The sequence below is a fragment of the Drosophila bipectinata genome, chromosome XR (genome assembly GCF_030179905.1).
Source record: "Drosophila bipectinata strain 14024-0381.07 chromosome XR, DbipHiC1v2, whole genome shotgun sequence".
NCBI classification, from domain to species: Eukaryota; Metazoa; Arthropoda; class Insecta; order Diptera; family Drosophilidae; genus Drosophila; species Drosophila bipectinata.
The window spans coordinates 3,537,323-3,565,310 of NC_091735.1; the positions used below are offsets into that span (position 1 = coordinate 3,537,323).

Sequence of the window (27,988 nt, forward strand, 5' to 3'; positions counted from 1 at the left end):
TTTATTTGTAAATATTGAAAATATTTTTACATTCTTTTAAGTAAAATATGTAAACTAAATTATACAACATAATAATGAATATTTATGAAAAAAAACAATGACTTGCTTCCTCTTTGGAATTATTTTATTATCAGCGTCTAAAGGTATAGGCTTCTAGAATGCATTCGAAACAATTCGAATGCGATCTGTAACTCTAGCTCATTCATCTCATTAGACAACATATACAGGTACCATTTAGTACCATAATTTTTTCTCTAACAGCCTTCCGCACCATTAAACATTGGAAAAAACTGAATATGAAGATTTTTTATATTAAAAAATACTTAAGGAGATATGCAGTAAAATATCAAAAAAATCTAATACACAGAGAATCGGAAAAATCGAAGTATAATGATTTTTTCTGATTTTTATTTTTTCGCTCAGAGAATAATCATTATTTTTTGATTTTTTTAAAATTGCACATTTAATAAGTTTTTATAAACCATACAACATTTTATAAAGTTTTACAATTCTTCAAGGATACTCTGTGTATCCCTAAAGTTTAAAATATGAGAACGGTGACCATTTAAGTATATTCTGTTAACATTTTTTTTTTCGCAGATGTATTTGTCAATTTGAATATACCTATGAACTTACTTTGGGTCTCATAATTTTCTTCAACACCATGGGTAAAGCCTGTTCTAACCATAACGCCGCTTTTATGTTGGTCAAGTTGTTGGTGAAGCATGTGCACCTCAGACAGTAGTTGCTGTTTTTCAGTACTAAATTTTTTAAGTCTTTCATCTAAAATAGTTACAACATTTACTTAATTGTTTTTATAATAAAAGAGAAAAATCTAAATATATTACCTAAAGAACCTTGAACAGACGCTAACACATTGGCGTTTTCAATACTGACAAGAGCTCGTTTGGCGTCGCTGCCATCAGAAATTTCAATTGCTACAATAATAAGACCTTGTTCCGATATTAATAGATCACGTTCATTTAACTGCCCTTGGACCAAGTTAAGCTCTATAGTTGCACGGTCCAAATTTCGTTTAATCATATTACAGTCCCGTAACTTCTCTTTGAATTCACGTTGCAATTGTACATAAGACTCTTGTATTATTTCGCATTTGTCCTTCAGTAGCTTAACCTCAAAGGCTTGTGATGCACGGTCATTTTCTAACTGCGCATTTGTTATCATGGCTTTTCTAAAGCGCTCTTCAACGTCCTTTAATTTAAAATGATTAAAAGGGTAAAAAATCTCAAAAAAACTACTTACTTTAAGCTCGATTTTAAAGTCGCGAAAACTTCTTCCAAAGAGTCTTCACTGCTACGACGAGATGCTGAAGTACGGTTGGCATTAAGTAGACCACCATATATGAGCCGTGGAGAATTAGTCGAATGGGTATCTATGACAATATTTCCTCCGCTTATGTTTTGTAAATCAAATACTCGGTCAGCGTTGAGTTCCTGTTCCTTTTGCTGACGCTCCAGCTCTCTCATACGTATTTCACGGGCTTCGGCGCGTGCTTGTCGGCGCGCTGCAAGACGGGCTTCGGCCTTCATAAATATAATTTTTATATAGAATAAGCAATATAAGAATAAGAAAGAAGTCTAACTTCGGACGAAACCGAATTTGATATAAAAATGCCAAAGTTAAGTCAATTCTGATGGTTCAGTTATGTGGCAACTATAGGATATTTCGCCGATCCTTACGAAAATTGATAGGTCGGATATAGTGAGGACCCTTAGAAAACGAGTCTCTCAGTTTTAAAGCTATCAACTTGATACGTTGCACGCATTCTTCTTTCCTTCGCACGCAGTATATAAGTCGGAACGGCCGGGATAGGCCGGCTATATTATTTGCTGTCATATAACTGATTAATCGGAAATGCCTTAACTTTGATGTTTTTAAACTTAGAGCGTTAGGATTTTCTATTGATTGGCATCCATTTTTGGCAAAATAAAACGACATACCAAATTTCAAAACATATCCTATATCCTATAGCTATCATATAACTAAACAATCGGAAATGACCCAAATTGAAGATAGAAGCTTTGAACTTTCAGATTACAGATTATATTATTTTCGAAACCAATTTTATTCGTATATTGCAATCGTAATTTATTCATTCCTATGCTTTATATTATACACTGCCGCTTACTTGAATAGCCCATCATACTTTTTAATACAAAAAAGCATTAATCTCATAGTTTACTCTACATAAGTGTATCTTTTTTGTTTTTTTTCTTTGTTATACTTAGTACTTAGAAAAGCATAGTACTGAGATGACGAAAATCCGCTAGCGAAATCGCACTTTATTCAGCTACCGAGCAAGTGTGACCAAAAAAATTAAGAAAAAGGGTAATACTGAACAGCTGTTGTTTGTAAACAAAAAACAAATAAGCAAAAATGAATTCAAAACGATTGGATGTTGGTGTTTTGTTTATGTATTTCGCCGCTAAGGAGCTGATTAAGAAAAAGAAAACTGGGTCAAAATCAAAATCAATCACAAATCATTTCAATGCCATTTTATGGCATTAAAATGCCCCTTGCGGGTCAAATCCTATATTATGGGCTTCGCCCTGACCGCACTAATTAATTTCAATTTATCCTCGCGCGCCGAAAATTTTTCGGGCCGACTATTTTTTCCTTTCATAAATTTTGCCTCCATGTTTCAGCTATCGAAATAAATAAAATTAATTCTTTCAACACCCCAAAATCAGCTGTTTATTTTTTTTGATCCGGCAACGCCATTCAATTCGATAACAAAAATTTTCGTCGTCAGAGTACCGGAAAAATCTAGGAGATTATAATTTCTTCTTCCTATTTTTTTTTACACCGTTTTTTTTATATGGAGTTTGACATCTGTCACTCGTGCGACAGCGGATTTTCGTCGTCTCAGTACTACGCTAAAACCAAAAACTCCACGTATTTCGTAGATAGTTGTTGGTTGTAATCAGCGATTCCCTTTTGGATTAACTAAAAAAGCCCAATTTTTCGGCTCACTTGAATAGTGCATTTGCTTGTATTATCATTTCGCGATCGTTTTCATAAATCATAAAGTGGGAAAATTAAACAAAAATTATTATTTGAATAAAGTTTAATAAAATAAAATCAAAGATATTCGAAACTACGAAAAATGGGTCGTGCAAAACCGTTGAACGACGAAGAAAAAGGAAAAATTCATGCTCTTAAGGAGGTTGGACTTTCTTTACAAGAAATAGGAAAAAGAACAAAACGAAGTCGCAAAGTTATAGCAACTATTTGAAGAATCCCCAGAATTATGGAAAAAACATGGAAGGACGAACTTCCAGTGCAGTTACGCCAGCGGACAGGAGAGTTATTTTGAGGCATGCATCCAATTCCCATGACTCTGCTGCAAAAATTAAGGAAAAATCCGGTGTGAAGGCTAGCTTGGCCACAGTTAAACGCGTTATTTCTAAAGCAGAACATTTAAAGCAGTGTTCGGCACCCCAATACATTGATATGATTTTAACGCATTAGTGTTAGTAACGAATAGCAGAAAATAGGCTGTGAGCATGACGTTTCACACATTTATACTGTATGTGTGTGGCAGAGCTCGGGCAGAGAAATTTCCTATGCCCTCGGGATAGGGCCGTGCCGACCACTGATTTAAAGCGTCGTAAATTACAAAAAAAAAAAAACCACCGTTAAACGCATCTCGAAAGGCCCTACACCTTGTCTTTTGCCGAGCTAACATGTCTCTCAATCGAGAGTGGTATCGAGTCGTTTTTTCGGACGAAAAAAAGTTTAACCTTGAGGGGCCCGATGGATATAACTTTTATTTCCATGATTTGCGTAAAGAGGAACACATTCTTAAAAAAATTCACAGTCGAGAAGGTGGTGTATGGAAGAATGGTATGGGGAGCGATTTCCTACTACGGCACACTCCAACTGCAATTCTTAACATCAAGAATAAATGCAACAGCATATAAAGGAGTTCTAGAGAAAGCCCTTCCTGAGGCAAAAAACTTGTTTGGAAGCCTGGAATGGAAGTTTTAGCAAGACAATGCCCCAATACACAAGGCAAGGATCGTAAAATCATGGCTTGATAAAGAAAACGTGTCAACATTACATTGGCCACCTTATTCGCCCGACTTAAATATAATCGAAAATGTTTGGGGATGGTTAGCAAGAAAAGTCTATGAGTCCGGAAAGCAATATGATAATAAGAATGATCTCATTAATGCCATCCAAGCGGCCTGGACTACCTTAAGAGTTTGTACGACTCTTTACCCAGCAGGATATTTGAAGTCATCCATTATCGTGGCGTATCCACTCATTACGAATTTTAAGAAAATATGTCAAGAAAGCTTCTAATTCATTAATTAAATTATAAATATAATTAATTCTTCCGAAAAAATCATCAGAGTAGTTCATCAGAGAAGTTCCTGTAGAATGTGCTATTCAAGTGAGCCAAATTTTCAGTTAAAACTTTGTTACTTTTTTGAATTATTATTATTTTTTTTGTTATTCTTGTTAAACAACCTGCATTAATTTGTATTATTTTTATTACATATATAAACATAGTTTAATAAATAAATAAAACTTTGAAAAAGTTTTGAAATTTTTATTTTGTGAGTTATTGCAGCTTTAATATGAATGTTTTGGGTGGGCTATTCGGTGAGCGGCAGTGTATAATATATACCCTATAAAGTGTATATATTCTTGATCAGCATCAAAAGCCGAGTCAATATATAATCGAATAATTTTTAGGAATAATAGACTTTGTAGTCTGCTTTCCTAGTGAATCGGTAGTAGGGGGCGGGCTGCCTTTTTTTTTTTTTAATTATTATTAAGCGCAAAAGTGTGGTCTTGGTTAACGGTATTTTCATACCGTTAAAGTTTAAACTAGTGTTGCTCATCCCGTTACTCTCGCTGCTCATTTGTTTTTGCAAATGCTAATGCATATGGAGTTTTGTGTGACTGCTCACGCCATAAGGTTCCGTTGCTCACGCCATAAGCTTCATTGGTCCCAGCATTGGCAAAGGGCAATTACAATAACAATTTTTCGTGTTTCCCCGCCTCAATAGTGCTAATCCTATGGCGTTTTGTTTTTGGAGTACCGAAAAGTTTTCACTGTAATAAATTCATTCTTGTTTTTGTTTCTGCCAAAATGGTCGATCTGAAGCGACGAATTTCTTCTTCGCAGAACATTTTTTTAAGTAAGAAGCTCTTCCTTACGCATTATTTGCCATAGATTTCCCATATTTGCCATAAAAATGGAGGGCCTTATTTTAATTCCTTTAATAAAATGTATTTTTTATTACATTGATTACATTTATTACATTTGATTACATTGATTTTTGTAAGCCCCTTGTGAATGTTACTATAATTTTATTTTCAGTGCACCCACATGGATGGGAAAAAAATTCTCCCACCAATGTATTGATGATTTGCATTGGTTTGGGAGTTTTTCTCTCCCGTATGCAGATCTTGGGCAACACTGGTTTAAACTATAAAAGTTAGTTAAATTGTGGGTGGCAAATATGAGTATTCCTTATTTGGTCCTTTCTTGTTTTATTTACCTTCAACATTTTACAGCTCCTTATTTCTTTTCATTTCAGCTTTCAAAAATTAAATAATAATAAAGAATTATAAAAATAAAAATTTTCATAAAATATAAGTAGAATAAATAAAAGTTATATCAAGGTCTAATTGCAAACATAACGTAAGCGCCATTCTTCAGAAAAAAATGTTTATGAAATGATTACCAACCGCATTGGCTACCAAAATATCAAACACTAATTGCATCTATTTACTGAGAACGCCTATGTTAGTGGCCAAGAAAATAATGCGAAAAAACCCTCTCCTGTATAATTTTCTTTTTGGCGCTTACGTTATTTTCGCTAATAGGGCTCGATACATCAGTAACAAATTCGAGCGGCGACTTTTTTAAAGAACCAAAATAATAGAACCAAAAAGAACCAAAATACCAAAAAAGAAAATGATTAAATTAACGACATAGATCTTACATTAAACCAAATTAATATCAAGTGCCACAACAAAAAAAGTAAACAAGTCATTCAGCTGTTTTCGTGTCTTCACTCTTCCCTAAAAGTCATTCTATCGTTAGGGTATGCAGGGACAAGCCTCTTGCAGAACAACTAAAACTTAAAAGCAATCGGCGTTTAAAGTGACTCCGCCTGAAACATACCCTGTTCCTATCTCAGTATATTGATTTTGATTGATTTGTAAAAATATATACATATATACAAAACATTTAACTGCTAACACTTAATCTTATTCCTAAATAAATACAAAATGTATGTTGAAGTATTAAAAAATAATATTTACAAATAATATAATTTCTTTCGTTATTAAATCCAATATTAAGAAGAGTAAGATTCTCTCTGGGGCCAGCTCGGACCTGTCGCAAGAAATTGTTGCGTCCATTTTCGTTGTATGAAATAAGTAGTCTGTATTTTGGTTATATATGGTTAGTGGTTACATTCACACGACTACAATGTACCCTTGTACTCTAAAAGTATAAAAAGTCGCATGCATCTTAACTAAATCAAAATACCAAAGCCTTCCAACCGTTTAGTTAGTCATATGGCAGCTATACACAGTCGACCGATGCTTATGAAATTTGGTAGGTCAAATGAATTGGTCAAAAAAAAATCGTTAGGAAGTTCGAACTTTCTTTCTTCACAAACACGAAAGTTGAATAATTTCCGATCGTTTAGTTACCATATATGCCATCTTTAGAACAAAGTCGTTAATTATGGCTGATGATTCGTTGATTCCTAGCAAGATTCCTAGAATAGCAAGAATATAGGCACAGCCCCGGTCTCAATAACGACCTTGGTATGTTGCGATGTGCCAAAACCTATTGGTTAGCGTCCAAGCGACCTTCAACTGCAGTTTGGCTTTCGTGCTGTTACGTAGAAAAGGTACACACTGCGGTATTATCCTCTTTTGGGTAATCTCCTAGATGCGTGGAAAGGGGTCGCGGGAGAACAGCTTACAGAATTTCCGAGTAGTCTCTACCTGGTCGCTTTTCTTGTTAGCATAAAGCATTGCTATCATCCCATCGTTGATAGCAGAGACCTGAACTCCGCTTTCGGCGGTCCCATTCAAATGTCCTGCAAACGGCAGCGTGTCCTACTGTCCACCATAAATCCTGACCTCTATGCGACGACGGCGTATATAAGCGGAATCGGTTATGATTTGATATAACTCGCAAATATCGAGTATAGTTCGCCGATGTCTATGAGAATTTTAGTATCAATTCAATTTAAAAAAATAATTTCGAAAAGTTCCAAGTTTCTGTCTTCAAAAACACGAAATTTGGGTAATTTCCGATCGTTATAGAATAACCAAAGTTATAGAATTTCCAATCAATTAGGATTATGGCAGCTCTAGAATAAGTAGTCGGCCGATTACGGTATGATTAAAATATGAAAATATTGAAGATTAAAATTTCCCCTTCTCTTGCTAGCCGATTAAGCGGTGGACGGCACCCGATGGGTGGCGGACGAATGCAGTGGAGCACTTGACGGCTGCCGGCCAGTGGCGGAAGAATGCCGAAGAGTTATCGACGAGTGCCGGGAAGTCGGCGGCCGTGGATCGGTTTGGGAATGCCGGAAAATGGCGAACGCAGGGCGAGAAGCACCCGAACCGCGCCGGGAGTTGGCTGATGACGGCCGACGAGAGAGCGAGACACCCCGTGTACTGTCTCCCGCGGGCGGTGACCGGTGCTCCTTGGTCACGGGGTGCAGCAGTGTGTGGTGATCCTGACCACACGTCTTACAGCCGTCTCCACGCCGACAGGATCCGTCGGAATGCTCGTGGGCCAGGCAGCTCGAGCAATAGCGGTTCGCGAGAGCCGCTCGGAGCCGCTCCTCGGCACTAAGGCGTAGGAAGCGCCGACACTTTTTCAATGGATGGATCCATTGTGTATTGTGTATAGGATTGTGTACCTCGAGTACATCTGCTCTCCAGTGACTGTGCGTTGCGTGGATCAGACGGATCATCAGCTGATTGCCACCGTGCAGCGTGATGCGATGCGTAAATTAAAGCAGGACTCGAGACAGAATTGTGCTCGCAACCTGAATCCGATTCAGAACTGATCCGTGTGGGCACCTCTCCCTGGTCCAGTGAGTCACCGAGGCTGCGGGCAACTCGTGCGGAAAAAACAGACACGCTGCGGGGGTTGACTGGAGATAATGGGCCGGTCAGCACCCATCCGAAAATGGTCTCCTGACCGAGAAGCGACCCGCAGATGTTAGACTTGGAATTACCGAGGAGAATGGACGGAAGAATGTCAGCTCCTAATAACACATCGACTTGGGAGCTCTCAAAGAAGTTGGGGTCCGCCAGGGTAATATTGGGCAGCCCCTTGAGACGATCTCGCGAAATTGGATATGATGGCAGATTTCCTGCCAACTGCGGAAGAACGTAGGCCGCAGTCTCTAATTGTAGCCCTGGTCTAGACGGCGACCGAATGGAGAAATGGCACAATTTCGTAGACTGCGCGGAAATGGTCTGATTAAGGCCGGAAACTTGGGCTTGAATCGTCTTGAAAGGAGGCTTGACGAGGTTGAACAGTCGTTCCGTTATGAAGGTCGCTTCGGACCCTGAGTCTATTAGTGCTCGTGCCTGGACGGTGCACCCCAAATGGCACACGTTGATAAGGGCCGTGCCCAGTATGACTGCTCCTGACCCGGAAGCGAAACACACCTGCACATTCGACTGATCCTCTTAGCCGTTTGCTGGCGTAGGCGGACTTGGAGCGGTAGGCGGCATAGGCGGACTTGGAGCGGTGGCTAACGGATTGCCGCGGTGCAGGAGGGTGTGGTGTCGGCTGTGGCAGGTGAAACAGGTACGGGCGCTCGTGCAGTCTCGCTGCTGGTGCCCTCGCCCAAAACAGTTCAGACATAACTGCTTCCTTGTAATGTAGTCAAAGCGCCCATTTACACCCATATTTAGAAACCGCGGACATAAGCGAATGGGGTGGTCCTCCCTCGAACAGAGATCGCAGCCCTTTTGACCCGGAACCACTCGAGTCTCGTGTGAATTGAGCCTCCGAGCGGGGGCAATAGGAATTCCCGACCTTGGCGGAAGTTGCCCGGAGCCACTAGGCCTGACGTCGTCGATTGCCTCTAGAGTGCGATGGCGCTCTGTCAGGAAGTTGTCTAATTCCTTCCATGTCGGAATTTCGGCCTTGTTATGAACGGATTGCTCCCACATGGAAAGTGTGACTTTGGGGAGCTTTGACGAAATCATACACACCAGGAGGCAGTCCCAAGCCTCAACATTGATGGCGGACATTGCGAGGGCTGTCAGACAACTCTGAATGGTGGCTTGGAGCTCTTTCAGCGCGACGCCGGACTCTTGGGAAACAGCCTGGATGTTGAAAAGAATCTTCAACTGGCTGTTAACCAATAGCCGCCGGTTCTCAAAGCGATCTGTGAGGCTTTGCCACGCGGCGTCAAACCCCTCATGGGTAAGCGGAGCCTTGGAAACAATGGCGTGGGCGTCACCACTTGTTTTGGACAACAAGTGGAACAACCTCTCTACCGGGGTGAGCCGCGAGTTTTGGATGTAAATGGCCGTAAACAAGTCTCGGAAGGTGGGCCACCGAAGATAATCACCCGCAAAGACCTCGGTATCCACCGGAGGTAACCGGCAGCCTGTAGGCGCGGGCGTGTGGACATTGACGGGAGCCTGAGTGGATTGGGAAGCAATTTTCTCCCGAAGCTGGGCAATACATCTCGAATAGACGGAGTAACAGTAGCTGTACTTCGCTTCCAGCACTGTCGAGGCGGCCGCATTGTCGTCGGACACGGCTAGCAAATCGGAGCAGCTCTTATAGCTCTTCTCCACCTTCTCCCATAGTGCCTGAATTTGGTCCCGATGAACTTCGCACATGTATTGGGAGCCTATTTCCGTTTCTGGGGCGCCCGGAGTACTTATGTTAGCCTCAAATTGGATAATTCGATCTGTTGTGGCGATGAACTTTTTCAACGCCACTTCGACCGCACTTGGAGCCATTTTTGCGACGGAGTGAGTCTGCCTCTGTGAAGGACCGGGGGTTGTATTGACGGATTCGTCACTCCTTGCCCTTGGACTGGTACTGGCCTTAGGCTTAGGCTTCAAAAGAGGCGTCCGCGGAGATGCGGATTGAGATCTGTCCAAACGGATGGCTGGGATCGAACGCGGCTTTTTGTCGTCTCCCGTGGGCATTCTCAGAGTCCAATTCGCTGGTCAGCGCTTGTCGACTGACTCGCGCAACAGGTGCCCCGTACGAAGTGGTGGCCGGTCGCACTAATGTGATGAGAACGGTGAGATCGCGGATGAAAGGCAATTACAAGGAGCAAGTGCGAACTAGTGGCGCCGATGTGGAAAGGAAAGTCGTGTCGGCACAATTCGAATGTGGAAAGAAAAACTTCAGGCACCACAAAAAACCCAAAAGGAGACGAGGTTTGTTCGGATTGTAGGCGGATGTTGCCTGATGCGGAGTAGAAGCAGAGTTGGAGGCACGAAAAAATGGAAAGAGTACCGGAAAATTCGTGCTTGTTCGGAAAAAAATGATGACGGTCTATATATGTATGTATATTTCGACTTGTGTGGTTCGTACTGAATTTAATATATACTGAGATATTAAATTCTTAACTATTTTCGAATTTGCGGAGCCGGAAGGTGGACTTAACTTTGGGTTGAATTTAACACACAAAAATATAAATAATTAATTTTTGGCTAACTGTCGGATTTAAATATGATGGAGCCAGAAGGGTGGAGTTGAAAATCTTAATTTTTTATCAATTGAGGTTAATTATCACGAAGCTGGAACGGTGGAATTGGAACCTAAATATTTAATTAATTGAATTTAATTAACACGAAGCCGGGAAGATGGAATTAAAAAACCGCGGCTCTATTCGGACAGAAGGTGGATAAATAAATTAATTAATTATAATTTTCCGATAAATAAATCTTCGACTTTAATTGTTGAGTGGCCGGAAAGGTGAATTAAAAAACCTGGCCCTTTGCTCGAACGGGAAATAAGAATTAAATAAATTTTCGTAGTTATAATTATAAATACATAAATTTATAATTAATTGATTTTTTAAACTATTTTGTTATGCAGCCGGTTATGCCGTCGGCACCCTGTACGTACCTCAAAGAAAAATAAACAAAACCGAAAAACACAACACGGCTAGGTCGAGAATTTAAGCGACACAATCACGGATTTGTAGTGAAATGGCGGTTTATAATTGTTGGTTTTAGAAAATGTAAAATATTTTTTTAGATTTTATCGGCTATATATTTCCTGAAATTGGACGCAGAAAATATTTGGAAATTATATGGACATGCATGCAAGTAGGCCAAGGGCATGTGGGGCATATGATGGTACAGTAGAGCTTCGATAAGTGGACTGTATATGTTAAATTTTATCGGTTATATATTTCCTGGAATTGAAGGCAGAAAATATATGGACATGCATGCAGGTACGGATATATGTAAGGGCATGTGGGCATATGTTGGCACAGTGGAGCTTTAATAAGTGGACTGTATAATTGGGGGAACAGAAAAGTTATGTGGTGTAAAAAATGGCACTGATTGAGGAAGATAAAAACAAATATTACGACAGCGGCGGACTGTTCGGTGAATTTGGAAATTCCGGAACTAATTCACACCGGTGGCCAATATTAATTATGCCTTCTTTTTGTCACCACACAATTTCACTGTTCACTTGCGAATTGTTCGCGGATTAATTGCACCAAAAAAATATGTATGTGCGTATGTACATATGTATGCGGATGCACATATGCCTCGACCGTTGGCAAGCGAATGAATAACGGAGAGGCCGAAAACGGCGAGGAATATGGGCAGCACACAAAACGGAGACGGATAGAAAAATTTGCCGAAGATTATTATAGATTATTAGAAAATCTCAACCTGCCGTTGTGTCGGAAAACTCGGACTTGGAGTTGACACGGAGGGAAAAACAATCTTGCAGCAGTGTGAACGAAATTTAATGTTCGGATCACTGCTGAAGACCGGCAGAGAGATGGGGACGGAAAAATGTACTTATCTTTTGGCGGAACAATGCCGAGAACTGCTGGCAGAAGAAAATCCAGTAATCATCCGGCTCGAAGGACCAATGGTTTGTAGGGGGGCGCTGCTGCCGCCAAAGATTCCAGAAAATATGAAATGTTGAATTGAAAATCGGGGGCGTCTTTTTGTAGGTATAACGCGGTCAGCTTTATTGGGCTGCTTACATTAGATTACTAACTTAACTTAGAAACTAGTACAAAAAAAGAGATCGACGACAACCAACGAGCGAGAAGAGAGGGCACAGAGGGGCGAGTGTGGATGCGCTCTTCAGCGCGGGTGCGCTCTTTAGCGCGGGTGCGCTCTTCAGCGCGGGTGCGCTCTTCAGCGCGGATGCGCTCTTCAGGTGAGCGGCACAACGGCCCCTCACCTAAACAGAAAGCATTTTTTAAATTATTAAACTTCTTATGTTAAAAAACATATTTATTTTATTATTTTTTTTTTTTTGCATTAATTGATGGAACTGTGAATGACGAAAAGTTCCAAGGTGTTCTGAATCGTCACCTTCTACCCTCAATGGAGGAGCATCTTTCTCGTGCCCCAAACATAATCTTTCAGGACGACTCTTGCTATAGTGCAAAAAAAAGGATATATATTTTTTTTAATTCTTTAAGGATTTGTTTAAACGGTTTTAAATTTAAATTTCAGTTTCAGTAAAGTTTTAAATTTCAAGTATTTTTTTTTTAATTTGGGTAATAAATTATTTGCAGAAAAATCGATATCAACATTAGACTGGTCAAGCAGTAGTCCTGATTTCTATCCGATTCAAAATCGTTGGTCTATTTTAAAAGTTAAAATACATAAAAAGAAACCCAAACAAATAAGACAGTGGCATACGGTGAAACTGTTCTGAGTAAAAAAAATGCTTACAAGTGGTACAAACTCTTGCAAGATGGCCTTCCATGAAATTTTAGCTTTTAGAAATGAAATATATTAAAGAGTCATCAACAAAAAGTCAAACCAGTCAAACCAAAAGCAACTAAATTGTTTTTTTTACCAAAATTCCTCTAAGGGGGGGGGACATCTAAGTAGAATTTTAAAAAAATGTATAATTTTTTTTCGCTTAAAAAATTCTTCAGGGTTGTAAAAATAACATATAAAAAGATATAGTCCGGCAAAAGTGTCTAAGTGTCGAAATTTTCCATTCTACGGCAATGTCTCACAGGTATGTATATCCCACAGTACTTAAAATTTTAAACGCGTTTTTCTCGAAACCGCTTTTTTTGAGTTGGCCGAACACATAACTCTAACAATTCTTAACCTATCGATCTAAAATTTTGACAGTATACTCAGAACCTATACCTATGACTATCGACACACGTTGGATTTTTTTTTTAAACTGCTTACTTTTTTTTTATCAACCATTTTGTGACGTTTTTTGTTCGTGAAAATTGAAAATTTTTTTAATCACTCACCATTTTGCAAAAAATCAATAAATCAAAAAAAATCCTACGTGTGTCGATAGCCGTTGATGTACAGAAACTAACCAAACTTGATTTTTTGTTCTAAATAAAAAATTAAGGACGTTAGGTGTTCGGCTATGGACCCCCTTAAAAAAATAGGGGCTACGAATAAAGGCTGCAGAGTCGACGTCTGTTACTCAGTTGTCCCCCCTTAAATTTGCTTGTTGTTGAAAGTTCACCGCGGTGGTGGCTTGGTCGGAGGAAGCATATATTTGCTTATAGCCCCATGTAGGAAAGGAATATTTTAATACATGATTTCGTTAAAAAATGATGAGCATAGATTTCTTTCCCTTTAGATACGTAGAGAAAAATAGCGCTACAGTATTCTCGCTGTTCGAAGGCTGAGCGTATCTTGATGTTATCTTGATGTTCACATGCTCCATGGTTCCATGGTTTTTTTCGGAAGCAAAATTGGTGTGCCGGGATTGTATTGCAAGCTTCCAGATGTGGTATTATGCAAGTAAACAAGCATTTTCCAAACAATTTAGACAAACGAGATAGAAGGCTTATTGCAGAAGTTCCAGAAGTTTCCAGGCTTCGGTATCATTATGATAATGGATTTATAATAATGATCCAATTTAATAGTTTACAGACAAACTCAGCGCATTTTGGAAGTTCGATCAACATCTTTGGAGTCAGTAGGTCACCACCGGGAGCCTGTTTTGGTTTTAGCTCACTTATGACTTTTTCGATTTCGTTTGGCAGGAATGACAGTTGGCTAAGGGGCTGGTGATCTGCTGTTTTGCCAATCACGACGCGTGCGCCTCCTTTCTCAAAAGAGATGTTCGATTTATTGTAGCATAACGTCAATATGGTTTTCGTTGAAGAATTTTGACAATCTAGTTTATGCCGTGAGTCACCATTGGCGTTCCACATTGATAATCGTAAAGTCCGCATAGATTATTTAGACTGTTGTGCTACGATTAGCTGTATTACCATCTTCAGGTTTTGAAAAAGTGTTTGCATGGTCGTTTGACATTAGTCGTTCATAAATGACAGCTCCATCATACTTTGTTGGCTTTGTGAGTTAGGCGGAATTGGATTTTCCATTAAGATTGAGAGCATTCGGATAGGAGAAGCCGTTGGTGATGTTTAAAGGACCGAATGAGCAGTTTGGCGAAGAAGACGTCTGGCGTAGTTTTTGACGCAATGTACGCATTCTGTGGATTTTGGTTGTGCGTTGCGGTCACGCAACACTATAGTTTGTCGTATGGTTGCCTCCGCAGTTTCCACATTTCTTCACAGTACTGTCCCTGTTTGTAGTGCAGTGAGCGGAGGTGTGCGCGTCCCCGCAGACTACACAGACAGCCCGAAGTGTGCAGTATGACCTAGTGTATCCATAATCTTGGCAATTGGTGCATTGCACTGGACCGTTGCGTTTATGTGGCTTTTCAACAGTGATTCTCCGATGAAAAAGATACTGCAGCTTGTAGATTGGGTAGACTTCGTTCTTCTTCAGCGACCTACTTTCTGGCTCGAGCGCGGCCTTGAAGAGGGGTTGTGGCTTTTTATCTTTATTTAGAATGTTAATAGGCTTTCTCCCTGATATAGATGGAGAGGGCTTGGATTTTGTTTGCGGTGCTTGCGCTGGTTGGTTTTCCTCAAGTAGGGGCCAGTAGGGAAAATCTGTTGCTACTGGATCAGCCTGACTATTCTTCGGTCTTCTGGACGCTGTCAATTTTTTTTTTGTTTTATTGCCTGCCGAATTACTCTGCGGGCTAAGCTTGCGCTTGATTTGAATGTAGCGATCCGTTTCAGTCTGCGTGGCCGTACTCGTTGTTTTTGTGCTCGCTGTAGTCGTTAACGTCGCGGTACTATGAATTGCAGTGGTTGTCGCTGTGGTTTCAGAAATTGTAGCACTATTTTTTGTTGTGCGAAATTTGTTTCCGATTTTGGAGGGGGTGTTTTACACAGCGAACTCCATGACGCGGGAGTCGGAGTGAGCAGAGCGGGTGAGCAAGACCGTGCCCTTTGGGTTTCAGCGGTCAGTAAAGCCGGGTTGCTTAAAATCGCCGATTGTTCCGCTTCGGTATCGCGGGTTGAAAAGTAAGAGTAGAAGCCGTTTCTTTGGTTCACTAAGCTTCTACGCTCGTTCTTTTGATATTTTTTCAATGAGCTTATTACGTGGAACTTATTTATTTAAACAACTATGCACTGGTTTAACACATAACAACTTTTATATAATAAATCTTGTTTTTTTCTTTAAATATAGTGTGGTTCACCATCTTTTTGCATATATTGGGTTACTCCAGATTTTGGTTTGGTTGACTGCGATTATTTTGCAGTTTTCCTGAAGCTCGGGAAAGCACGTCCGCTATGAGACAAAAACATATTTTATTGGTTTTGAATATTTTGTTTGTGGTTATTGCGGAATACCCATATATATTTTATTGCGGAAAATGTCAAAGTAAAAATTTAACTGTTATTAAAAAAAATCGAGTCTATTTTGGAATGAAAAGAAAGTATAGAGAAGGTATCGTTTATCGTAAAACACGAAACGAATAAATTTCCAAGTCTGCAGAAATATTTAAAAATAAAGGGGACACAACTGAAAGGCCCTTAAAATTTTATTTACTATAAAAACCATAAATACATATATGTATATATTTATGCTCCGATGCTCACCAAACTTTTGTTGCATACTTTTGAGCTGGGGGAAAAAAATCACAAAAACAATTTAGTACGGAAGCAGAATAAAAAGTCAATATAGTCAAAAAATTATGATAAGTCGGATTGAGCTAAATTGAGATTTGTAGGTAAGAACTGTAAGTATCAGAAGATCTGATTATTCTATTTCTTATAATCTCAAAATTATATCACGTTTGTATGGGAACTGGTATATAAGTGTCAACATCTCCTCTAAACACGGTTGATTTGGCATCTACGTAGATTAAGTTTCTGTCAAAGTTTTGCCACGCCCACTCCCGCCGCAAAAACGCAAATATCGTTGTAGTGCCAGTTCATTAATGTTTTTGGGAAATGTTTTCCCAAGCGCAAAAGAATGCAACATTTTTTTTCTAAAAATCGATACTTTTAAACTTTTAAGATTATTTAAAGTGTGGGTGGAAAGAATGAGTACCGGGTATAATATAGTCGGAAAACTCGACTATAGCCGTCCTTTTTTGTTTAAAGTCAAAAGATGGGACTTTCTATGAATTTTATTTTTGGCCAACTTATCTGAAATAGAAACGGTTGAAATAGAAACAGTATTGGGTTCATAAACTGCACAAACTTTATTGGCAGCTTGAGATTCATTTTTGCCTTTGTCGTAGTATTTTGGTAAAATTTGCCGGATTTTCTCTTTATTTTGCTCCATGTTTGCGACGTTTCCAACAAGATATAGTGAATATAGTAAATGTCTATGCGATGAGTAAAAATAGATCTATGCGCTTGACACGAAAGCTAGAAAAAATACCCCCAGAGTACAACCTTATTTAATGAACTGAACGATCGGGGGTGCCATAACTACAAACATGGAACTTTTTTTAAAACTCACATAATACCAAATTGGCCTGATACTTAAATTTCTATAAGGATCTGTCAACTTTATCCGATATTTTAAATACATATATGTTTATTTGATCCGATATACAGTCAGCGCCACAAAAAAAGCCGCACTTAAAAAAATTTGAAAATTGTGCAATCACTATGCTGGGGTTTCCCTAAATTTTATTCTTTGGACATTATTTTTTTAGGAGGGTTACCCTTGACTATTTTCGACATAATTTCGTCCTTTGAAGAGCGCTGTTGTTTAAGTCGCTTTTGGTAGAATTTTTTTTGTAAAGACACCTGTAAAGTCATGCCAAAGCAAAAGCAGTTCACTGATCGCAATAAAGACAAAATTATTTTATTGGCGGAACAAAATGTGTCAAATCGGCAAATATCGGCTGAAACACATTTCAATGAAAGCTCAGTGCGTCGCTTTTTAAAAAAATATCGTGAGACAGGTGAAGTAAAAAAGAAAGAAGGAACAGGTAAAAAAAAATGCACCACGTCACGAGAAGATCGCTTTATTATGAGGACGAGCCTGCAGGATCGTTTCAAAACTGCAGTGCAGATAAGATCTGAGGTTCAGGAACAGTTTTCAAAAGATATTTCGGAGCGAACTGTTCAACGTCGGCTTAACTCCATGGGAATGCTCGCAAGATCACCTGCAAAAAAGCCACTTTTGAATCCGCGAATGAAAAAAAATCGTCTAAACTGGGCAAAGGACAAGGAAAATTGGAATGCTTCTGATTGGTCAAGAGTGCTACTTTCAGATGAGTCCAAATTGAATCTCATTGGATCTGATGGAATTCTCAAACTGCGCCGTAGACGTCGGGAACGCTATTCTGAAAATTGCTGCATAGCCACAGTAAAGCATTCACCGTATGTTATGGTATGGGGATGCATACCCAAATATAATGCAGAAAAATACAAATAAATAATTTTAAGTGGAGTTCTGTCTAGCATTGAGTCCATAAGTGAAGAAGAACAAGAACCCATTTTTGAGGATGATTCTGCACCTTGCCATCGAGCGCGATCTGTGAGTTACTCAGTGTCCGATTGTTATGAAAACAACTTATTCAGTTAAATTTATCATTTTTCTATCTAAAGATACAAAATTTGAAGGAAGAATTGGGCATTAAGTCCTTAGATTGGCCAGGAAACAGCCTAGACCTTAATCCAATCGAGAATGTTTGGGCCTATATGGGTGCCAAAATAAGAAAGCGAAAGCCCAAAACTATGGAGGATTTAAAACAAATTATAGAAAAGGTATGGATACACGATATAACGAAGGAATATTTGTGTTCCATTTACGATTCTATTACCAATAGGGTCAAATCTGTAATAAAGGCCAAAGGCGGAATTACTAAGTATTAAGCTAAATTTAAAAAATATGTCTATTGTTAAATTGCCTATATTTAAATTTTTTTTATAGTTAGTACGGTATTCAATTGGAAATAAATAGTTTTTGTTGAATTTTTTCATTATTATAACTTTTATGAATTTTTTCCTAAAAAGTGCCAGAATAGTGAAAAGTCGTTAAAACTAGGGTGAAACCAAAAACAACAATTTTTTTAATATTAAAAACAAATTTAAACTAAAAATTGGTATGCACTTTTATTAACATACCATCAGTTAACTTATTAAAAAAAAATTTGGGCAAATTCGAAATCATATAAATGAACCACAGGCCCTGAAAGTTAAAAATTTGTAAACCTTCAAAGTGCGGCTTTTTTTGTGGCGCGGATTGTATATTTATCATAAGGAATAAAATTTAATTTAGGTGCAGGGGTGTATTGCTTTTGTGCAAATAGTGAAATACAGTGAATAAATATTTATTCTTAATCACTATCAGCAGCCGAGTCGATAGAGCCACATCCGTCGATCCGCGTATGAGCTCATGGATCTCAGAGACTATAAGAGATAGAGCTACATACATATAAGATTTTGCATGAAGCCTCGAAGGATAGCAACGCAGGTCAAGTTTATAGTTATTGTTGTTATTTTCCCTAACCCAAAAGTATTTAACAATAATATTTTGGCCGATAATCCCCATTTTTAAATGTTGCGTCACATGTGGGTGGAGAAGATGAGTATCGGGTATAATATGATCTGGAAACTCAACTATAGCCGACCTTTCTTGTTTTATCCTTGCAGAAGTTGTAAAATGTGGTCAAAAGTGTGCAACGTAGTGAAGGAGACATCAGCTAACTATATTTCATAGTTTAATTGTCGGGTATATAAACTTCGGCTCCGCCCGAATTTAGCTTTCTTTTCATGTTTTACATTTTTATATTGATATTTATTCATGATCTTCTTTTAGGCTGCTTAGGAGCTTATGAGCTTTTTATACACAGTGACTAATACAAGTGAATGATTGGAATCACAATATTTGTTAATTAAAAAGGTCAACAATTTAATGAAATGGAAAATACGGGTCGGCGACGCAACACACCAAAAGTCAATGCAGAAGATAATGCATTAGATCAAATAACAAAAGAGGTAAGAATCGTTAAACAATAGTTCACCAATTTTATTTATTCTTTTTATTTCTACTCCCTGAATGGGAATTTGAATTTTTATACCATTGCAAAAGGTATAATAATATTGATCAAAAATTTTCCACGCTGTGAAGGAGACATCTCCGACCCTATGAAGTACATATATTCTTCATCAGGATCATCGTCTAAGTTTATATAAGTATGTCTGTCTGTCTGTTTCTACGCAAACTAGTCATTCAGATTTAAAGCATTAACTTAAGGGGAGGGTAAGGTCAAATCGTGCGAAAAAGGCCATGTTTTTGTGATTTTTTTCCTGACGACACAGTTAAAATTTATTTATTCAACCAACGGTTTATTAAAGTATGACATTAGAAGAATGTTTTATCAAATGTTTACAAAAAAATTATTAAAAATATGGCAATGGTAGCAATTGTCCGGACGTGTCGCCAAAAAAAGTTGAATTGCGGTGCCCCTCATAACTCGGTGCTGGATCATTTGTAATCAAAAAATGAAAGTTCATTCGTTAAATAATAGTTCGCCCCAGGTAACGCTGTGAAGGTTTTTTGAAAATTGAAATTTTTTAATTTTTTCGAAGACTTTGAAGTGAAAAACTCAATTTTTTGGTAAAAAATCGGTTAATTTGTCATTGCAAAATGGAAATTATGAACAAAAAAAAAAAAAAAACTCAACAGCGTTACCTCGTAAAATATGTACAGAAATAGTGTTTAAAATTTCAAAAGGATCGGTGCAGTAGTTTTGAAGTTATGAGGGGCACCGACTTTGAAAACGTGAGTTGTGGGAATAACGCTTTAAAGTTTTAAACAAAACAAAATCCAGTGTAAAACGTTTGCAAGCAACTTCGTCAATTTTGCTTTAATTTGACACAAATATTCTTCAAAATTGACACAATATTCTTCAGATATTATGCATTCAATTTAAAAAATAAAAAAATATGAAAAAAAAAAAAAATGTAATACCTTATCCTCCCCTTAAAACTTTTCACAAACCCTTCTTTACTTTGCACACAGTATATAAGTCGGAACGGCCGCGATCAGTCGAATATATCCTATAGCTGCTATAAATGATTGGTCGTCAATGCCATGTCTTTAGTATTTTTGCAGTTGGGGAGTTGAGATTTTTTATGGATTCTATCTTTGGCCAATCGATCCGACCTACCCAATTTCATAAGGATAAGCCTTAGTCTATCTTAACTTTATTGTTAATCCTTGCTTCGGGTAAACCTTGTTTGCTTAAGGGGTTATATACCTTTTTTATTTTCAAAAAATCGAGAATTTTTTTATTGCTTTATCTTAAAGAACAACTCCTTGAGTTTCCCAAATTTTCATAGAGATTGGAGCTGTAGAAAAAAAGTTAGAGCGCTCCTAACCGCGCACCTTGTCGCGGCCTTGAACTGAACTTGAAACTTTAAACGCCAATATCTCGAAATGGTGTTTGTTGAAAAATGACTTTGCGGTGACATGGATTGTCGGAAAACTACTGAACCGATTTACTTCACATTTTTTTTTAAATGTTCATAATGAAAATCTTCTGTGCTTAATCGATCGACTTTTCACGCACAAATTTTTTTTTCGCCGAAATGAATTTTTTAGTGAAATTTCTAGAGACCAAAACGTTCATTTTTAGCATAAATCGTTCCCGTATGCATAAAAAACAAAAAAATTTAAAATCGATCGTTCAAGCACAAGGATTTACACTAAACTAATGAAATTTTTTTACTTTTTTGGTTTCAGTTGACCTGGGAAACTGTCACCGCAAGGCTCTAAAAAAAAAGCCTCTAAGGGAAACAGCCACCCTTTAAAAACTATTTAATATTTTTCCAGCAAATTTTACACCATCATTGTTAATAAAGTGTACTATTAAAAAATTAAAACATCCGTGTAATTAAGTAATCGCTACATACCTAAAAAAAATCCGAACTTTCCTATTTTTTTTCGACAAAGAAGGTATATAACCCCTTAAAGAAAGCGCTGCTGGAAAAGAATGAATAGTAACACTAATTAGTGTTACGTATTTGTATTCATTTATTATTCAAATATTTAAAAAAGTATAATATTGAAATATTATGTGTATAAAACCTAAGATCTTATCATCTGCATTAGCATGTTATTCCTTCGACTGTTTATATCTGATTTAGCATATTTCCCGCCTGGTCTGTTACTGCAGATTATGCGCAAGTTCGCAACGTTTGAGTGTCAAATGAATTCTACTTAGGTATCTTCGCATTGGTATTTTGACCCCTACCTGCTTATTTGTCACCTCCTGCTGCCCGATATTTGGCCAAGGTCGTTGCATCAAAAAGCATAGAATTTCTATTTTGCTAAAAAAATAAAACATTACTTATCCTTTTAAACTTTTCATTATAACCTAATATTTCGAAAAATTGACGAAAATCAAATATCTAGCTGGCTATGAAACTAATAAACTCGCTTCAGAGCACCTAAAAATGGGTCTCAATTATGTTCGTAGCCTGTACGAAACTGTCTCGAAAAAACCTTTTATATACGGTTTCATTTCGTTTTGTTTCTGGCTTAATGGCCAACCTATTTGCTCTGGAAATGTGTAGCAAGCGAGTTTGCACTGACTAATGGTATGTAGGAAGGCGTTGCTACCGCAAAAGTTCCCAGTAGTATTGAAGTAAGAAGTTGGGGGCGTCTTTTGGTGAATTCAGAAAATAACGCGGTCAGCTTTATTGGGCTGCTTACAGAGGATTGCAAAAAACTTAAAAAGTACAAAAAGAGACGATCTGTGCAGAGAAAGCACAGAGGGGCGAGTGCGAATGCGCTCTTCAACATAATTTTATTGTAATTGCTTCGCATGAAGTGAAACCAGGTGGATGAAACTTCATGTGTTAAGTCATTTTAGTGAAAACTATTGAAATTTAAAACAAATTCCGACTTTTGCAAGCCACTTTTTATACCCTTGCAGAGGGTATTATAATTTTGTCCAAAAGTGTGCAACGCAGTGAAGGAGACATCTCCGACCCTATAAAGTATATATATTCTTGATCAGGATCACCTCCTGAGTTGATATGAGCATGTCCGTCTGTCCGTCTGTCCGTCTGTCTGTCCGTCTGTCTGTCCGTCTGTCTCCGTTTCTACGCGAACTAGTCTCTCAGTTTTTAAGCTATCGTCTTGAAACTTTGCACACACCCTTCTTTCCTTTGCACGCAGTATATAAGTCGGAACGGCCGGGATCGGCCGACTATATCCTATAGCTGCCATATAACTGATTGATCGGAAATGGTATAACTTTGGTGTTTTTTGAGTTAGAGAGTTCAAATTTGACATGAGAGCTATTTTTGGCAAAATATTACGACATGCCAAATTTCATAAGGATCGGCCGACTATATCCTATAGCTGCCATATAACTGAACGATCGGAAATGACCCAACTTTCGTGTTTTTGATGATAGAAAGCTGGCACTTGGTACACATTCTATTTTTGGTCAGTTAATCTGATCTACCAAATTTCATAACGATCGGTTGACTATATCTTATAGCTGACATATAACTGAACGATCGGAAATGGTATTTGGTAGAAATATCAACTTTCGTATTTTTGAAGATAGAAGCTTGCGACTTTTTTTTTAGATTTTGTATTGTAATTAATTGGTTTTATTATGATGCTGCAAGGGTATATCAACTTCGGCTCCGCCCGAAGTTAGCTTCGCTTTCTTGTTTGATATTGAAATTTAAAATGGACGTTCGCAACCGTTTTTTTTTTTTTTTTTAAATTATTATTTAAAAAAAAAATTTTTTTTTTGTTTAACAAGTTTTTAAATTGTGTGACAATAATAATTTAATTTTAATTTTTAACTAAAAAAAAAAATTTGGTGAAACATGTTTTTTTATGAAAATATAAATTTATTTATAAAAACAAAGTGGTAAACAACAAAATATATTTTACTATATGGAAAAATCGTACTATCGCGACCTGTACGTTCGCGACCCGTACGCGACGACGATCCGAAAAGATTGAAAAAAAAGGCCTGAAGACGATTTATTAAAGCATTGTAAGGACCTAGACTTAGCGCTACGTTACGAGAACGAAAAGGACCTGCATTCTAAGCTTTTTTCGGAACTCATAATTTTCCCCCATTTTATTACTGATGAAATGCAAAACGCTATTCAGGTTCTTCGATTTCTCCGTTCTTACGGAAGTAGTTTCCCGAACACTATTATTGGATATCGTATATTATTGACTATTCCCATATCTGTGGCTAGCGGTGAGAGATCGTTCTCAAAACGAAAGTTGGGTCATTTTTGATCGTTAAGTTATATGGCAGCTATAAGATATAGTCGGCCGATCCTTATGAAATTTGGCATGTCGTAATGTTTTGCACAAACATTTTGTTAATGTACAAACGGACAGACGGACATGCTCAGATCAACTCAGGAGGTGATCCTGATCAAGAATATATACTTTATAGGGTCGGAGATGTCTCCTTCACTGCGTTGCACACTTTTGGACAAAATTATAATACCCTTTGCAAGGGTATAAAAAGCTACTGCTCTGCTCTCATTGTTTTTCTCTGCTACTCATACACTTAAATTTTAAACATACATATGTGTTCGTTTTGCCCCCACTGGTTTAAAAGTATCGACTTCCAACTTTGCACACATACCCTACTTTCCTTTGAACGCAGTAAATAAGTCGGAACGCCCGGATTGGGCTCCACCCGAAGTTAACTTTCTAATCGTGTTTTTATACCCTTGCAGAGGGTATTATAATTCTGGTCAAAAGTGTGCAACGCAGTGAAGGAGAGATCTCCCACCCTATAAAGTATATACAGGGTTGCCCATATTCGACGGACCCATGTTTTATTTTAAAAAATCAAAGAAAAAAATAAAAATTTGGCGGTTGGCAATCTTAATCATTTAATTTGTTCCAAGTAGATTTGTTTACATCAATTTTTGAATTTGATATCTTTCAAATGGCCGCCTTTGGCGTTGATCGCGTATTGTGCCCTTCACACACTACATGTGTGAAACGTCATGCTCACAGCCTACTTTCTGCTATTCGTTACTAACATTATTTGATATTTTTTATTTGAAACATTAACAGTAATAAACAGTAATTAACATTGTAATAAACAATACTATCGAAATATGTGAAAAAAATAAAATCGATTTTTTCAACCTCACACATGAGACTACATCCTTAACAAATATAAAACATCATAAAACAAGAAAGGAAAGCTAACTTCGGGTGGAGCCGAAGTTGATATACCCTTGCAGTTAAAATCGGATATATATCGCAAACATCGGATATAGTTGGCAGATCCTTATGATTACATCATAATAAAACCAATTAAATAAAATAAAAAATCTAAAAAAAAGTCCCAAGCTTCTATCTTCAAAAATACCAAGGTTGGTATTTCTACCAAAAACCATTTCCGATCGTTCAGTTATATGGCAGCTATAGGATATAGTCGGCCAATCCTAATGAAATTTGGTATGTTGGATCAACTGATCAAAAATAGAAACTGTACTGAGTTTCAACTTTCTATCTTCAAAAACACGAAAGTTGGGTCATTTTCGATCGTTCAGTTATATGGCAGCTATAGCATATAGTCGACCGATCCTTATGAAATTTGGCATGTCGTAATGTTTTGCTAAAAATAGCTCTCGTGTCAAATACTTTTTAGGGTCGGAGATGTCTCCTTCACTGCGTTGCACACTTTTGGACAAAAGTGTCACCATCTCGTCTCCTCATCTCATTGATTAGACGAAGATTGATCATAATCGACACGATTTGACACGATCCCTGTGATAGAAGAGATCATCGGTTGGGGGAGGCGGTTTATATTTGATATAGGACATTTCCTATATTCATTTAAGTCGGGCTAATGACTTCTGATAGTACTCTTCTGTCACCTGATACGGTTGAACTACTTTAAGAGCTGGTTCTGATAAACAATTTAATAAATAATGTAATTTATTAATTGCCGACATTCATGAATCGATTTGAACCATATTTGTGAACTTGGCCTGAAAACGATTGTAGTCTAAGTATTTACCACTTTTGCAACTTTAGATTCGGCAGTTGAATGTATTGTATGGCGTTAGATGAGTTTGGACGGCGCTGTTTGTTCATTAACGATTTTTTTTTTACTTTTTTCAATCATAAAGATTGTTTAAAAATCAAGGATTTTTCCGTTTCCTCGAAATTCAACACCTCAATCCTTGTTTGAAGTTGACACAGTTGACAAAAGAAAGATTCTAGAATTAACTTAGGTTTTACACTACTCAGATACTTTCATTGGTGTTACACCAATTACACACTGTTTCTCCCAAGCGCTAGCACGATTGCAGTGACTTGTTTTGGGAATAACGTAATAACTCCAACAATTTTCATTTATTAATGAAATTGGTCCCAACTTATTCCAAAATAATGGGACAATATTGATATATGTCAAAAATTATACCATTTCTTGTACGTTGTACCGAAAAAATGTCGCCAAAGTCCGAAAAACAAGAAAAAATTTCAAAATGTCAGTTACTTGTGTACAATTTGTATTCTTTTTGTTTCAATTAACTGAAGATCCATTTTTTTCAAAAGCTACAACATTTAACTATTGGAAAATGGCGGAAATTTTAAAATCGGAGTAAAATTATGCGTTTACGAATTTTTAAGAGCAAACATTTTTCCGAAAAACGGCTAACCGATTCTCACGAAAGTTTATGAGCGTATTGAGTACGTCTGAGAATCCGACAACATCTATTTTTCATCCTCTTTAATCCTGTTTGTCTTACCAAAAGTAGCGTATAAAATTAGTTATTACATCGTCACATGGACAAACTCACGCTACCATAGCATTTAAACTTAATTAAAACTGGGGCAAAAGTCCTTCATTATTAAGCAAATACATTAATTCTATTTATGAGTGTTTTGTACAGTGAGCAATGTCAAGAAACCGCAAAGGGGGTGATTTAAGCCGTGATAAAAGTAGATCTCGAAACATGCGAAATAGAAGATCCGAAAGAACCGAAGAACAAATCCAGCAACAAAATACTGATGTACGTGTTAGAATAGCGCAATTGCATTAAGAAGAACCAGAAGATATACGCTGAACGCAATGAAGTCAGAAGATTAGAACAACGACAATCACGCCGTTTCACAGTCAATAGACGCAGAACAAATGACCAACAACGACAACAGGTACATTGAGCATTTATATCTGATTCATTCCGGCGTCTAGCATCCCAGTATGAGCCTGATATTGAGTATTATGCTCACTCAAAAGTGGTAATAGGTTCTACGGACAAGGAATGTCCGCATTGTTATGCTCTGAAATTCAAAAATGAAGCTGGGATGTGTTGCGCGTCAGGAAAAGTGCAACTACCAAAACTTTAAACACCACCTGATCCATTGAACGGAACACTTATCGGCACGGATCCAGATTCTAACGTGTTCCTGAAGTCAATTCGAACATTCAATTCATGCTTTCAAATGACATCGTTCGGAGCAACAGAAATAGTTCGAAATATTAATGCAAATGGTGAACATTACAATTCTATATTAAAAATCAGAGGCCAAATTTATCATAAAATGGGCTCACTGCTGCCAATGTCAAACGAACCAAATAAATTCTTACAAATCTACAGAAATTATAAAGTCATCTGGTGGCAAAACAACAATGGCCGGGTCAGCTAGCTTGTATATAATTAAATGTTTGGCTGCACTAAATTTAACTATATTTTTATGGAAAAAAACGAACGATGGGTAATAGCGGGGGGCGAAAGTGATTTGAATATATTTTGATGTTTATTTATTTTGTCCACAGGCAGTTTGTTAATTATTTTATTCAAACTATTCAAATTGTTAGCTCTACTAATTTTCAAGTTCGTATGCGCCAAGAATTGAATGGAGTGTGCAAAATTTCAGCACAAGACGTGGATTTAATTCGTCTTTTCTCGACATTTAATTTTTTGCACAAATACCTGCGATTCCGCCTTAGGATCCTTTAATCCCGCTGTCACTTTCCTCATGCAGTCGATGCAGGTGCAGGACATGGAGCTCGCTGGTGATCCTGGTGGTGATGATCCTTGGCTTTCATGGACTTGTGGCGGTTTCCCGACGCGGTGAATTTGTTTAAGTTGAAGTTGCACTTTACGGACGCGTTGCGAGCAGCTTTTTTTTTTTGTTTGAAAAATCAAAGAAAAAAATAAAAATTTGGCGGTTGGCAATCTTAATCATTTAATTTGTTCCAAGTAGATTTGTTTACATCAATTTTTGAATTTGATATCTTTCAAATGGCCGCCTTTGGCGTTGATCGCGTATTGTGCCCTTCACACACTACATGTGTGAAACGTCATGCTCACAGCCTACTTTCTGCTATTCGTTACTAACATTATTTGATATTTTTTATTTGAAACATTAACAGTAATAAACAGTAATTAACATTGTAATAAACAATACTATCGAAATATGTGAAAAAAATAAAATC

At 37.6% G+C, this 27,988-nt stretch overlaps 2 protein-coding genes across 4 annotated transcripts in view; one reads left to right on the forward strand and one right to left on the reverse strand.

The window, feature by feature from the left end:
• Positions 1-27,988, forward strand: part of LOC108128711 (leucine-rich repeat flightless-interacting protein 2) — a 108,605-nt gene that overhangs the window by 9,136 nt on the left and 71,481 nt on the right. For all 3 annotated transcript variants that reach the window (XM_043211194.2, XM_070276607.1, XM_043211193.2), the window contains exon 2: positions 19,342-19,520. In XM_043211194.2, the coding sequence (XP_043067129.1) occupies positions 19,443-19,520 (78 nt within the window). In that variant the 5' untranslated portion in view covers positions 19,342-19,442. The remainder of the gene's footprint in view (positions 1-19,341; positions 19,521-27,988) is intronic.
• Positions 116-27,830, reverse strand: LOC108125771 (leucine-rich repeat flightless-interacting protein 2). Its single transcript, XM_017242137.3, is given in 6 exon segments — positions 116-290; positions 637-783; positions 849-1,212; positions 1,264-1,301; positions 1,304-1,544; positions 27,483-27,830. Coding segments are annotated over 6 exon segments (879 nt in total). The 5' UTR covers positions 27,555-27,830; the 3' UTR covers positions 116-273.